This window comes from Carlito syrichta, unplaced genomic scaffold (assembly GCF_000164805.1).
Source record: "Carlito syrichta isolate Samal-C Ts95f unplaced genomic scaffold, Tarsius_syrichta-2.0.1 Scaffold130450, whole genome shotgun sequence".
In the NCBI taxonomy this organism is placed as follows: domain Eukaryota; kingdom Metazoa; phylum Chordata; class Mammalia; order Primates; family Tarsiidae; genus Carlito; species Carlito syrichta.
The window spans coordinates 195,790-211,859 of record NW_007074546.1 but is presented as its reverse complement, the minus strand read 5'-3'; the positions used below and the strand labels follow the sequence as shown (position 1 = coordinate 211,859).

The following is a 16,070-nucleotide window of genomic DNA, read 5'->3' as shown; positions in this document are numbered from 1 at the left end:
GTAGCCTCTGCTGCTGTTTCTCCTGGGCCAGGGAAGGACCAGCACAACAGAATGGCATGGTCATTCTAAAAAGATCACCACTGAACTGAAGAACGCTGAAATGAAAACTTGCTACAAGAATTTAAAAACCCAACTGCAAGTCTTAACATCAGACTTGACCAAGCAGAGGAAATAATTTCAGAGCTTGAAGACCAATCCCTGGAAGCAACCCAGTCATGTAAAAATAAAGACTTTTTAAAAAATGAAAAAAAAGTACGTGTTCCCAACACAAGCTCTGCAGATGAAATAAATAGGAACAGTGAGGAGTCAAGGTGCTCATTATCCTCCTCCATCTTGGACACTTCCCCTGGATGTGGATCACCTCTCACTAGCCTGTGGAAATCCCCATACTCTCAGGAAGGCCAGCTGCCAGTGCTACTGAGTAGCCTCTCCACACACTTGAGTGAGCCCTCCACAACACAGTCCTCTTTTGATGGACAGCATGGTTGGTTCCATGATCTTGCTATTGTGAACAAAGTACAGACTGAATTATAACACCTGACAAAAAAAGTGCCTCTACAACTAGTAGTCAATGAAATTAGCCACAGCATGACTCTAGCTGCAACCAGGAAACCCACCCATAGCATTGGCCCTCCAAAAATATTGAAGAATAAAGCCAGTTGATTATACACAACATATACCTCAGCCATTAAAGGACAAAAAAAAAAAAAAAAGAGAAAGAGAGAGAATAAAAACCCCAAAGCTCTACCCCAACAATAGCAATGAGAAAGAGAGCATGAAGCATCAGCACCCTCAGATGGGAATAAATCAGTGTAAGAACTCTGGCAAGACAAACAGCTAGAGTGTTTGCCCCATGCAATTGCACCAGCTCCCAAGCAATGGATCATATACAGAACAAATTGTTCATAATGACAGACATAGAATTCAGAATAGACAACAAAGATACTCATCATGGTCCAGGAGAAAGTAGATTTCAAAGGAAAAATATAGTTCAAGAATTGGATGATGACATGGTCATTCTAAGAACACCAGTGAACTGAACAACACTGAAATGAAAAACTTGCTACAGGAATTTTTTTTTTTTGAGTTGGAGTCTCACTTTGTCACCCAGACTGGAGTGCAGTGGCCACTCCTGGCCACCGCAGCCTCACCTGCTGGGCTCTGGCGATCTGCTTCAGCTTTCCGAGTAGCTGGAACTACAGGTGCACGCTACCACGCCTGGCTGATTTTTTGATTTACTGTAGAGATGAGGTCTCACCAAGTTGCCCAGGCGGGTCTCGAACACATGGGCTCAGGCAATCCACTCACCTCAGCCTCCCAAAGCGCTGGGATTACAGGCTGAGCCACCGAGCCCAGCTAGGAATTTTAAAACACAATTGCAAGCCTGAGTATAAGACTTGACCAAGCAGAGGAAATAATTTCAGAGCTTGAAGACCTATCCCTGGAAGGAACCCAATCAGGTAAAAATAAACAAGAAAAAAAATTTTAAATGAACAAAATCATGGAGAGTATAAGATTATGTAAAGAGACCAAATCTCCATCTGATCTACATTCCTGAGAGAGAAGGAGAAAATAAGAGCACTCTGGAAAAAAAGTAGTTGCAGACATAATCCATGAAAACTTACCCTATTACGCTAGAGATTGAAACGCAGACACAGGAACTCCAGAGAACTCCTGCAGGATACTATATGGGGCAACCATCCCCAAGGCACATAGTCATTAGATTATCCAAGGTCAGAATGAAAGAGAAAAATCTTAAAGCCATCTAGATTAAAAAGGCAGAACATGTATCAAAGGAAACCAATCAGAATAACAGCAAACTTTTCAGCAGAAAAGAAAAAAATGGGCCCCATAAGAGACTAGGGGCCCATTTACAATGTTACTAAATAAAAGAAATGCCAGCCAAGAATTTCTTACTCCACCAAACTAAACTTCATAAATGAATGTGAGATAAAGTTCTTCCTAGACAAGCAAGCACTAAAGGAATTTGTCACCTCTAGATTGGCCCTATAAAAAATGTTAAGCAGTTCTAAACATGGATATAAAAAAAATGGTACTCATCACAAAAGCACAAGTATGTATGTAGCTTACAGACCATGTAAATCACTCACAGTACTAAGACCACTAAGCAACTCCCCAGCAAAACTATGTCAGGAGCAAATCTTCTCATATCTGCAGTAACCCTAAATGTTCATAGTGTTAATGCTTCACTTCAAAGACATAAAGTGGCAAGCAATTACAAAACAAGACCCATACCTGTGCTATCATTATAGGTGAGACCCATCTCACTTATAATGACACCCATAGGGTCAAAATACAGGGATGGAGAAAGATCCACTATGCAAATAGAAAACAAAAAAGCAGGGGGCATTATTCTTATAGACGATAAAACAGACTTTAATCCAAAAAAAAAAAGAGCAATAAATGACACTACCTAATGATAAAGGGGTCAATTCAACAACAATAATATTCTATTTTAAATATTCTATTTTAAATGTATGCAACAACATAAAGCCATCCATATTTATAATACAATTGCCACTTCACCGAAGACAAGACATAGACAGCCATACCATAATAGTGAAGAACAGCCATACCCCAGTAACAGCTTTAGAAGATCATCAAGGCAGAAAACTAACAAAGAAATACTGGACTTAGATTCAACCAATAAAATTTAAGAGATCAAACAAAATCTAACAAATCTAATAAGATCTAACAGACATCTACAGAGCAATTCACCCAACAATTACAGAACATACATTCTTCTCATCAATGTGTGGTTCATATTTCAAGATTGATCACACACTCGGTCATAAATCAACTTTGAATAAATTCTAAAAAATAAAATAATACCAAGCATCTCCTGTGATCACATCAGAATAAAACTAGAAATTAATACCAAGATAAATCCTCAAAAACAACTTGGTCCTGAATAATTTTTGAATAAACAATGAAATCAAGACAAACATTTTTAAAAAATCTTTGAAACAAATGAACATGAAGACACAACATATCAGAACTTGTGGTACACTGCCCAAACAGTGCTGACAGGACAATGTATTGCACTGCAAGCCCAAATCATGAAAGCATAAATATCTTTTTTGGGGGGCGGTTGGAGTCTCACTCCATCGCCCAGGCTGGAGTGCACTGGCACACTCACAACCGCTCCAGCATCAACTTGCTGAGCTTTGGTGATCCTTCCGCCTTAGCCTTCCAAGTAGCTGGAACTACAGGTGCGCGCTAACATGCCTGGATAATTTTTGATTTATTGTAGAGAAAAGTCTTGCCAAGTTACCCGAGCTAGTCTTGCACCCGTGAGCTCAGGCAATCCACTCGCCTTGGTCTCCCAAAGTGCTGGGATTACAGGCTGAGCCACTGAGCCTGGCCCGTAAATATCTTAAACAAACTAATGCTTCACCTAAGGGAACTAGAAAAACAGGAACAACTAGAGATAGCAAAAGAAAATAAATAACCAAAATCAGAGCACAAATAAAATAAATTGAGAGCAAAAAAACTGTATCTATGGATCAATGAGTTGAAAAGCTAGTTATTTGAAAGGATAAACAAGATAAACAGACTGCTGGCTAGATTAATGAGTGAAAGACAGAGAGATAAAAAGAGAGAGAGAGAGATAAATTAAAAAAAAATACAAAAGATTGTCAGAGATTATTATAAATATCTTTAAGCGTACATATTAGAAAATCTAGAGAAAATGAAGAAATTATTAGTAATACACTGTCTCCCAAGATTGAAACAAAAATATTAAAACCCTGACTAGACCAATAATGAGTAATTGAATTAAATCAGTAATAAAAACCCTACCTATTAAAAAAAGTCCAAAACCTGATGGTTTCACAGCTGAATTCTACTAGTTATATAAGAAAAAGGTAGGATTTATTCCTGGGATACAAGTCTGGTTCAACATACAGAAATCAATTAATGTAATTTACCACATAAGCAGGAGTAAAAACAAGGACCACATAATTATCTCAATAGACACAGAAAAAGCATTAAATAAAATCCATCATCCTTTCATGATAAAAAACTCTCAATCATCTAGAGAGCAAACAAAGGAACCCTTAAAATAGCAAGAACAATTTATGACAAATCCAAACCAACATCATCCTTAATGAGCAGAAGTTGAAAGCATTTCCCTTAAGAACTATGACAAGGCAAGGATGCCCACTCTCACCACTTCTGTTTAATGTAGTACTGGATGTCCTAGCCAGAGCAATCAGGTGAGAGAAATAAATAAAAGGTATCCAAATAGGAAAAGAGAAAGTTAAATTATTTCTTGTCACAGATAATATGATTTTATAACTAGAAACCCTAAAGATTCCACCAAAAGATTCCTAGCACACATAAACAACTTCAATAAAGTCCTGGGTTACAAAATTGGCACTCAAAAGTCACTTGTATTTCTACACACCAACAATATTCAAGTTGAGTATCAAATCAATAACATAATTCAATTTACAATAGCCACAAGAAAGAAATAAAATACCTGGAAATACCTCTCACCAAAGAGGTGAAGATTCTCTAGAATGAGAATTATAAAATACAACTGAAATAAATCAAAGATAACACAAATGGGAAAAACATCCCATGCTCATGGACTGGGAGAATCAACATTGTTAAAGTATCCACACTGCCTAAAACAATCTATAGATTCAACACAATCCCAAATCAAATTGCCAGCATAATTTTTCACTGATCTAGAGAAAAATACTTAAAATCATATGAAAACAAAAAAAGATCCCAAATAGCAAGCAAAAAACCCCCCCAAAAAACCCAAAAACAAAGCTAGAGGCATTACACTGACAGACTTTAAACTTTACTACAAGGATATGGTAACCAAAACAGCATGGCACTGGTACAAAAAAGACGCACAGACCAATGGAATAGAATAGAGAACCTAGAAATAAAACTGCTGTCTTACAACCATCTCATCTTTGACAAAGTTGTAAAAAACAAAAATTGAGAAAAGGATACCCTATTTAACAAATAGTTCTGGAAAAACTGACTAAGCAAGAATGCAGAAGAATGAAGCTGGTCCTCTTTCTCTCACCACATACAAGAATTAACGCAAGATGGGCTAACGACTTAAGTGTAAGACCTCAAACTATAACAATACTAGAAGAAAGATTAGGAAACACTCTTCTGGATACTGGCATAGGCAATAAACTCATGACCAAGACCTCAAAAGCAAAAGCAGCAAAAACCAAAATTGGCAAGTACCTAATCAAACTAAAGAGCTCCCGAACAGTAAAAGGAACCATCAACAGAATAAATAGACAACCTGTAGAACAGGAGAAAATATTTCCAAACAATGCATATGATGCAGGACTAATATCCAGAATCTATGAAGAACTCCAATGAAATGACAGGAAAGAAAAAACCCCATTACAAAGTGGACAAAGGACATGAACAGACACTTCTCAAGGGAAGACAAACAAGTGGCCAACAAATATATGGAAAAATATTCAGCATCACTAATCATCAGAGAAATGCAAATCAAAATCACAATGAGATACCATCTCACATCAGTCAGAATGACTATTATAAAAAAGTCAGAAAAACAATAAATGTTGGTTAGGTTGCAGAGAAAGAAAACAGACACTCCTACACTGTTGGTGGGACTGTAAGTTAGGTCAATCCATGCGGAAAGAAGTTTGAAAATTTCTCCAAGAACTTGAAATAGATTTATCATTTGACCCAGCAATCTCACTTCTGGGTATACATACAAAGGAGCATAAACCACTCTACCAAAAAGACACCTGCACTAGTATGTTTATGGCAGCACTATTCATAATAGCAAAAATGTGGAACCAACCTAGGTGCCTATCAGTGGTAGACAGGATAAAGAAAATATGGTACATATACCCCATGGAATACTATACAGCCATGAAGAAGAAAGAAATCGTGCCCTTTGCAACATGGTGAATGCAGGTGAAGACCATTATTCTAAGTGAATTATCAAAGAAACAGAAAACTAAATAACGTATGTTCTCACTTTAAGTGGGAACTAACCACTGAATACACATGGGTATGTGTGTATGGGAACAACAGACATTGGAGAATCCTAAAGAGGGGAGAAAGGGAGAGAGGGAGGGATTGAAAACCCACCCCATTGGGTACCATGCTCATCCACCTGGGTGATGGGCTCAATGGAAGTCCAACCCTCACCAACTCACAATTTATGTATTCAATAAACAGGGACATGTACCCTTTGAATTAAAAAAAAAAAAAAAAAGAACTAGGACTATAGTTACAAAATTAGTAAATAAAACCAATTGTTAATTCTCAAAAGTTAGAAAAATATATTTTCCCTTTGCCTTTTCCAAAACATTTTTTCTTTTATTTTTCTTCTTAGTGTGCTATGTTATACCTCAGATGTTTAAAATAATTATTTCACATAGATTTATGTTCTCTGTTCCTAATATAAAAGTAGGTAGAATGTTCAGATCCTGGAACAGAGTTTATAAATCGCTTAATTTCCTATTTCTTAGAAGAAGAAGCAGACACTGGGCATTTAAAACTTTTATTTAAAATCATAAATGAACTTGATTTTTAACTAATGTGGCCCATTGTATTTGTTTCTTTCTTATGGAAAGGAAGTTGCACTGAGTAAAGCAGTATTAATGAAAACTCATAACAAGAAATCAGGTAACTAATGGACTTTCAAATTGGGTAGGCAAATTGTGTCTTAGGTTTATTTTTCATTGTGTCCTTACCTTTTTCTTGTTCACCGAAGACCTGGAACAAATTAGTGAGGTTTTCAGTTTTAGACAGCACCTCCTGGTATGTCCCCATGTGTGCTATTCTCCCACTTTCCGTTACAACAATAAGATCCATTTGTGGCAGAAGAGTGAGGTTGTTTGTCACCAAAATTCGAGTCTGAAAAAAAGTGTTTTATTCCACAGGTTACAAAAAGTGGCACAAATGATCTGTTTTGATGAACACTGCACCCATTTTTTTGTCTTTACTATTTCAGAGTGTATTATTTGGAAGATGCCAGTTTAAGGCAACATTTATATATTTTGCAGTGAATGATGACATGCCATTAGATGAGAAAACAGCTTGCAAGTGTGATTTTAACCCTTTGGTTTGGATTTTTTCATTAGTTAGAAATAAATCAACTTTATAGTAAATTCAAAACAATTTCAGATATGTCATTCTTGCTTACATTTTAAGTTGTATGTTACCATTACAAAAAAGTATTTGATGCAAATTATAATTCATAGTCTTTATTTTTAAATATTTTATATTGCTTTATACATACATATGTATATAATTGAATAGACATTTTAATCTTGAGTTTATCTCAATAAAGACATTTGTATATTAGTTGCTCAGACATATTTTATAAGTGTATACATTGTTTTCCATAGCGATCTATATTAATAAATCCATAAGCACATATTATGAAAGAGTGACTATGGCTTTGTAAGACAGACTTTTGTAAATCTCTGTTGTTCTTAAGTTGAGTAACCGATATCAAGTCATGTAGAACCCTGCGTTCCTTCATGTGTAAAATAGAAATAATGATAATAACTATCTCAGAGACTTGCTATAAGAATTAAATGAACTAATTTAAAGTGCCAGATATGGCATGTACTCGGTAGATATTAATCTCATCTTCTTAGCCCCTTCACAAAGCAGTTGAATCACTATTATTGCTATGTTAATAATACCAAATTTTAAGTTCTAAATAATAAATAAAATGATTCTACTTTTAAAAAGTAGTATGCTTCAAAGTATTATTTAAAGAAAAAATAAACTGAACCAAAACCAACTCATTATGACCTATAAACTACCTTCGGATATGCTATTAATTGATAAGATAACAATCATGTAAATCATCACCAGAATAAACTTATAAGTAAAACTTTAAAAAATATTCATTGAAATTTGTCTGTAAAAGAACACTATAAGTGTCTCATTTTTTTCATATGAAATTTGACTACTTTGTTTAAACAAATAAACCAATGGAATTTTAAGCACAGTGCTAAACAGATTATTCTTCTCCACATTTCCTAAGAAAGCATAAATGAAACTCTGGCTACCTTGTTTATTAAAAGCCCCGAAGAGCCAATCACTTTTTCAAAAAGCTGCTTTCCGACATGAACATCCACCGCAGACAGGGGATCATCCAGAAGGTAGATGTCGGCTCCACTGTACACAGCTCTGGCCAGACTTATTCGATGCTTCTGGCCTCCACTTATGTTCACACCCTAAAAACGAAGCAGAAGAAAACAAGACCGGAGAAATAAGTGTGCACATCTCAAAGCACATGCAGCTACTCCAAATGCTTCTTCTATAGCATGGATAGGATCACAACCCAAGATGGATACTCATGCCTTTATCCATGACTTCCTAGGCCAATTCTAATCCCATTTCCAAGAACTACTAACTTGCGCAAATTAGCAGACATGTCTACTTTCTCTCAACTGCTTACTCTAAAAAGATGTGAACAATTAAAGAGAAAAGAATTTGAAATCCTTAACTCTGAAAATTCAGAGACTATTAAACATTACTTTTGGCTGCCAACCATATACTGACACTAGCGATTATTTTTAAATTGACACATAAGAAATTGAGAACAAAAGCCAAATTACCAAAGTGGTAATCAACATGTCCTATTTTCTTCTGTAAAAAGATTAGTACAAGTCTTGTTGGCAAACGTACAACTCTAAGAAGCAAGAAAAAGGAATATTCATCATTCCATATGAGAATTAAAGTTGACATATGCAGTCATGTATGAAGAATTATGGGGCAAGTCCCAATTTACTTGATTTATTTTATATTTAGTGTTTATAGATCTGGTTTAAAATCTCTCAGTGTAGCACAGAGCTTAGCCAATGACCTATAATTATAAAATGTCATTGCTTCTTTGCATTTTTCATCTTTCCCCTCTAATCAACAAATATCTTCTGAGTACGACTATATTCTGGATGTTATGACAGCACTTGGGATTCAAAGACAAGTGAAACAGAGTCGCTGTCATGAAGAGGTCACAGTTTAGCAGGAGATATAACAAAATGAGCACTATATGTGTGTATATATATGTGTGTGTGTGTGTATGTGTGTATGTATCTCAATGTGATATGTGTGTGTGTATGTCTCTGTGATTATAATGGCACTTAACTCATGGGTTTCTTGGGATCATTCAATAAGGTTAGAGGACAAATATTTAGGAAAAATCCAACATTGAGTATGGACACAATCAACATTAGCTATTATTAACCAAACATCCCTTTTTCTAATCCGTCCTCTGCCTTGTCGTCACTTTTTCTATTACTATGCCATCACCTTGCTTAAAACCTTGAGTACTTACATCTCCCTCTTTTCATCACTCAAAAGGAACAGCACATTCCTTGGTATAAATCTAAGATACTTACATTCTGGCATTAACTCATCTCTTCAAACACTCTCCCAATGCTGCCCTATAGTGACCCTCGTTTGTCAATCAGATTAACTTTCCCTTTCATACCTGGCAGAGGCTGTACTCTACTTAGAAGACCTCATTCTTCCTTTTAAATTTGAGGGTCTACTCAGGCTAAAATGACCCCCTTGAAATCAACACCCTCCCTGCCTGCATTGTTCCTAGTGAAGTGACTCATTTACCCCCTTCTTGTCTGCAGTGCTCTTATTTGTCTCATTGCTAGAATTGACAATATCCATGTCAGTCTCTCTCACTAGCCTACAAGCCCCTACCTAGTTTATCTTTGAACTCCCAACATCTGGTGTCTGACACTAGATGATTGATACATATTGGTAAATGCGGGGGGCCAGCCCCTGCAGAGAGATTTAGGGGGTCCCTTGGAAGGTGTGGCAGCATCAGCGATTATTCTGGAGCAATAAAGAGAAAGAAAGAGAAGAGGGGAGAAAGAGACTGGACTCCTGCTCAGGTGACCAGAAGCCGTAATCTCAGGGCTTTTATCCCCAAACTCTGCAAAGTCATCATCACAGGAAACAAAGGTAGCATGTGCCTTTCACATGAACAGGTCCAGGTGTGCAAAGGACACCCCCCACTCTCAAGTAAATGTTCTTTCATACATAAGGAAGGACATGAGGAAGAACATGAGGAAGAACACACACAAATTGTCTTTTTGTATCTTATGCTAGCTTAATGTTCCCCAAACCAGTTTCTTATGTGCCCTTAATTGTATTACAACTACATCACCTTGAATTAGCATCACTCAATGTCTAAACACAAAACCACCATAGTGAATTATTAACTTCCACTATTATGTACTAATTCAAACTAGTTTTTATTAAAACAATTGCTGCTATGGTTACACTCTCCTAGCACCAGCTGGCCTAATTCAAACTTCACTGGCCCCCCCCTAAATCAAACTGAACTAACCATACTTCTACAATAAAATGGTTACTTAAATTTTCTTAATCTGTATAAACTATTTTCTAAAACCTATATCTATAAATTTCTAAAGGTTGCATCAGGAGAACCTGTGACCTGCACTAAGCCTCCTCAATGTGACTCAAAGTCAAACTTAAATTGTGATAAAGCAAAAGACCATAAGCCGTGGGGAATGGGAACAATAGACTCCTAGGTTTAACTGTGTACGTTCCAGCCTCAGAGTTTTCTGTTAGAGCCAGCTGGAGCTTTTCTTGGTAGTTTGTGCCAAATAGAAAAGGAAGGAGGGAATGGGTCAACAGTTCCTGAACACATCCTAGTGGTCTCGGGGTCAACGGCCCTTCCTGATCCCTAACGCTCAGTGGGCCTCTGTGGCCAGCTCCCAACAGGTAAAGACAACTTATTAACATCATTGGCAAAAGCCCGCTAGACTGCAAATCCCTGTAAGGTAGGGTAACAGTTTTCTCACTTAGCATTCTGTACCCCATAGCAGAAAAAGGTTATGTAAGAAATTGATAAATAACTTGTGAATAAATTGAATAACGCAAAAGGAAGAGATGAATAAAAGTGAAGGAAAATTCTGCATTGATTGCCTTTGTTTTTCCACAAACAGCTGTAAACAGATTTCCTTTTGAAATATTCAAATACATGTTTAAAGTACAAGATCAGACTGGGATAAATTTAATTGTAAAAAGAAGAAATTATAAATGACAAGATAATTTAAGCTATATTAAATTTACACTTCCACATTTTAATTTTTTGCTTACAACATTCTTTATAGAAGGGAGGGGTTCAGGATGGCTGACTAGAAACAGCCAATGTGGCCCTCTCTCACAGAGAAGAACCAGAGGAGGAAGAGAGTTTCAACACCCCAAGCAGGGTATCCAAGAGTGAACTCTGGCATCCCAGAGAAGCAGTGGGACCCATGGAAAGCAGAGCAGAGTGAAGTCAGACAGCCTGCAGAGTTGGACCCAGTGTGGAGCCACGGGAGTCCCTTGATGTGGTGAAGGCATGATTAAGTAAGAAAGCCCTGGAACCCCACACCACTGCCACAGGAGAGCATTCATGATCTGAGTCACAGGAGAGCATTCATGATTCCCCAGACCCCTAGGTCCACATAGAGACTCTCCTGGTAACTGAAAAGAGGCACAGTCCAAGCCCATGTGGAACCCTTTAGGCCACTGATTCCTGTGCAGCTGGTCACCAGCTGCCACCACCCACCAAAGAGGAACACTCTGCATTTTTCTGAGAACAGTCAACCCCTTACCGCTGCTGCAGCCACCACTGCTGGTGACCCTAGGCCAGGAAGAAAGCAGCCCAGCTGACTGACAGTGTGCATCTGCAGAGAGCATGAGGACCTCACATCTGCCTGAAGCCTGCTGCAGGGATCTGTCCTCAGGGAGGTCAGGCACAATTTCTTCGATGGGCCCTTTGTGGCAGTCATCTGCTGCTCCTAAAGCCCTCTGTCCCTGTTAGCCATGGCCAGAGAGGGAACAGTGGCACCAGGTATTTGTGTGTGCTCTCCAACACAGAATCCAGAGCTGAAACTGTGGCATCACTGCTGCTATCAGTCCTCACTTTTGAACACCATCTTTTGTTAGATGAACTACACCACCTAACACAAACCACTACAAGTAGTATCATGAGACAGTCACTGTGTGACCCTAGTTGCAACTAAGGAAAATGTCCAGGGCACTGACCCTCTGAAAGCACCCAGGAATGAATCCAATCTACCATACAAATCATATACCACAGCTACACCAATAGGAGAAAAAAATAAGAAAAAAGTAAAAAAAACCTCATCTCAATGATAGCAAATGGCAAAAAGAAACAGAGAGAAGCACTTTCACTGGGAAGAAATCAGCACAAGAACTCCTGTAGCACAGAAAGTGTTTTGCTGCCCCAAATAATTAACCAGTTCCCAAGCCATGGCTCTTAATCAGAATAAATTGTCTGTAATAACATATAGAATTCAGAAAGTAGATGGCAAAGAAATTCAATGAGATCAAAGAGAAAGTGGATGCCCAAAATACAAAAAGTCATGAAAACAGTCCAAGAATTGAAAGGTGATATAGTCATTCTAAGAAAGAACAAAACTGAACTTCTAGAACGGAAGAATCCACTCTAGGTGGGTTTTCATTTTAAAGCACAGTCACAAGCCTTAAAAACAGACTAGACCAAGCAGAAGAAAGAATTGCAAAACTTGAAAAACAATCCTTCTCATCAAACTAGTAAGACAGAGATAAAGAAAAATAATTTTTAAAAATGAATAAAGTTTTTAAGTAAAAAATTTTGTAAAGAGACCAAGCCTACTTCTGCTTGATATTTCTGAGAGAGAAGGAGAGAATGGAAGCATTCTGGAGAAAGTATTTGCAGACTTAATCCAAGAAAACTTCCCTTATCCTGCTAGAAAAGTCAACTGAGCCGGGCTCAGTGGCTCAGCCTGTAATCCCAGCGCTTTGGGAGGCCAAGGTGAGTGGATTGCCTGAATCCGAGGGTTTGAGGCCTGCCCGGGCCACTTGGCGAGACCTTGTCTCTACAATAAATAAAAAAAATTAGCTGGGTGTGGTAGCGTGCACCTGTAGTCCCGCTACTTGGAAGGCTGAGGTGGAAGGATTGCCAGAGCCCAGCAGGTCGAGGCTGCGGTGGCAGAAAGCATGCCACTGCACTCCAGTCTGGGCGACAGAGTGAGACTCTGACTCAAAAAAAAAAAAAAAAAAAGTCAACTGATATACAGATCAAGAAATTTAGAGAAGCTCTGTGATATACTATACAACATGACCATCCTCAAGGTACATACTATCCAAGATGAACACAAAATAAAAAATCTTAAAGGCAACTAGAAAGAAGGGACAGTTCATCTATCAAGGGAGACCCTTATAGAAAGTAGTCTGAAGGTTTCTCAAATAACTCAAAATAGATTTACTGTGTTACCCAGAAATTTCACTACTGAGTGTACACCCAAAGGAGCACAAATCATTCTACCAAAAAAGAGACCTTCAGTTGTATATTTAACGGCAGCATTCACAATCGCAAAAACATGGCACCAACCAATTGCCCACCAGCAGTGGACAGAATAAAAAATGTGTTACAAATACACAATGGAATACTATGAAACCATAAAAAAGAATGAAATCATATCCTTTGTAGCAATGTGAATGCTGCTGAATCCGCACAGAAACAGAATGTCGAATACCGTATGTTCTCACTTATAAGTGGGAGTTAAACATTGGGTACACATGGACTTAGAGATGGGAACAACGAACACTGGAAACTCCTTAAGGTCACGGGCAGGGAGTGGTGTGAGTGTACGTGTTAAAAAACTACCCATTGGTTGCCATGCTCACTTTGGGTGAACGGAATTAATAGAAGTCCAAACTTCACCATCATACAATATAACCATGTAATAAAACTGAATCTAAAATAGAACACATAACAATAAAACATTCTCTATAGTTACATGCTATCAGAGAGTTCATGCTTTTAAATGTTGGGTTTTTCAGCATCTTGTTCAACATGAAGCAACAAATTTGAAGCCACATGTCTGCCTTTTAGCCATGGTGTCATTTTGCTTAGAGACAGTGAAGGTGCCAGTAAAAACTCAAGGGTTGAAAAAAAAAAAATCTACTTAATGCTAGTGAGGCAATGCATCTATAAGTAACAGAATACAAATGGTGTAAGTCTAATTATAAGATAAATTTTGGCTAATCTTAGATTCTTTATATTTATACTTTTGATAATTTTTATATATGTTACTGATCAATTTTTTATAGCAGGTCTGTTAAGTAACATGAGGCAAAGGGTAAAATTGCCTAAAAATGTTATGTTCTCTCTCTTTTTAGAAATTCAAAGCACTCAGTAAGGATTATTTATTCATCTTTCTTGTACACATGAATTGTAGACTGAGGCCACTTTTGCATACATATTTAATTAATGGATATTTTAGTCATAGGTTGGAGATAATCTCTTGGGGTTCATACTTCAGCTTATATCTTGTTTCTTAACTGCAAAACACTGAGTAGTGTAATGCCTACTTATTAACACAATGAAAATAAAATCGAACAAAGGGTAAGATAATTGGGAAATAAGTTTCTCCTAAGTAGGAATGAGCAAACATGGACTAGGCACACATTAATAATGTGTCTCAGAGCCTCTTTAGAACCTGAATTTGGGTGTCTCAACCCAAGGACCGGGGCTGCCGTTCCTTTTCTCCCATTCTAGCCTTGACTCTGTGCACAAAAGACACAGGAACAGACATCTGGCAAGATGGTGACGGGGCAGCTCGGTCTGTGAGTCCCTCTGCAAAAGAGAACACATAAAGACTCTAGCTCTCTCCCCAGGGGCTGCAGTTCCCATCGCCTGCAGGCTGCTCTTCACACAGAGCTCAGCCGTCGCCAGGGCTCAAACATCACAGCCATCTGGGCGGCCACTCCAGCCGCAGACCCTACCACCGCGGCCATCACACTGCCCATGCCTGTGGTGACCATGACTTCAGACCGTGAAGACCCTACAAGCAAGATCTACTGAGATCACCGCCACCACCCAGAGCCAGGCTGTGGGTCTCCTCCCATGTACGGTGAGACAGGCTCCCATTGCGAACTCCCTCCCGTCTGGGACGAGCAGCTGCAGATAAAGATCATCTGGAGTGGTGAGATTCAACATAACAACACTGGTGATTCCACGTAACAACACTGAAATTGGAAAAGCAGAAGCTTGATAGACACAGGCCAGATCTGAGCGGTGAACTGGGCAGTGGTGAACTTAGTGGTGATCTGAACTGCCCTTCACAGTAGGCCAGGGGCAACTGACACTTACTGTGAACAAATTTAACAGACTGCAAAGACAGCTAGAAATCAGAGCTGAAAGAACACTGGACTTAAACAAAAAGTCTCAGAATGTGCTTGATTGGTTCTGTTAGTTTACTGATTTGATACAATTCCTTTTGTGTTTTTCTTTTTTTCTTTTCTTTTCTCTGTAAACCCCATTTTTGTATAGAGGAATAGCATACCAATAAGGAGGTTGGTTAGCTTGTATGTTAGCATCATTGTATGTTTTAGTTTTTTTTTTTTTTTGTATGGGAGTTGGTTAATTTGTAGCCGTGGTTTATTGTTTTTATCTGTTTCAGTTTTTGTGTCTCTCTGCATTTGTTGGTACACTTTTCTGTTTTCCCTCTTACTCCTATCTCTCTCCACCCCCCTCGTCCCCCCCCCCCCCGCCTGCTCCATTCTCTTCCCTCTGTTAACCTCATTTTATTTCAGGGAGTAAACCTACAACCCCACTGCATGGACAGATTCCAAGGCAATGGGAAGTGGGTTTCAGATTATCCATACACCTGTCAGTGGATACCAGGATCTGCAGATAGATGTTGAATCACAGTTCCCCCCTTAAGTAAATCTCAAAACTGCAAAAAGGACTACTCCCAACCTACAATTCAACTCCAGAATTGAACAAAGCAAGAGGATATACATAAAGAAGAATAGGAGATTGAACAAACAGAAGTAAAACAATCGCTCCACCCCTGAATCACAGAATTTAAGAAGATGGTGAAGTGGAGGGAAGGAAAAAGTAGGGAGGAAAAATCTGCACAAATGAAGAAAAACCAAAAGAAAGAATATATGTCTTACACAGACCCCCGGGGAGGTCAGACACTGAGAAAACAGACTTCAGAACACTAACAATGAAGAGCCCCAGA

At 38.3% G+C, this 16,070-nt stretch overlaps 1 protein-coding gene across 1 annotated transcript in view; it reads right to left on the bottom strand.

Moving 5' to 3' along the window:
• The window catches only part of LOC103250442 (multidrug resistance-associated protein 1-like), a gene marked incomplete at its 3' end in the record, with an annotated part of 91,885 nt that overhangs the window by 28,906 nt on the left and 46,909 nt on the right, over positions 1-16,070 (bottom strand). Inside the window, exons 14-15 of the mRNA XM_008049030.1 lie at positions 8,067-8,234; positions 6,735-6,897 (exon numbers count right to left, since the gene is read on the bottom strand). Of these exons, the coding sequence (XP_008047221.1) occupies positions 6,735-6,897; positions 8,067-8,234 (331 nt within the window). The remainder of the gene's footprint in view (positions 1-6,734; positions 6,898-8,066; positions 8,235-16,070) is intronic.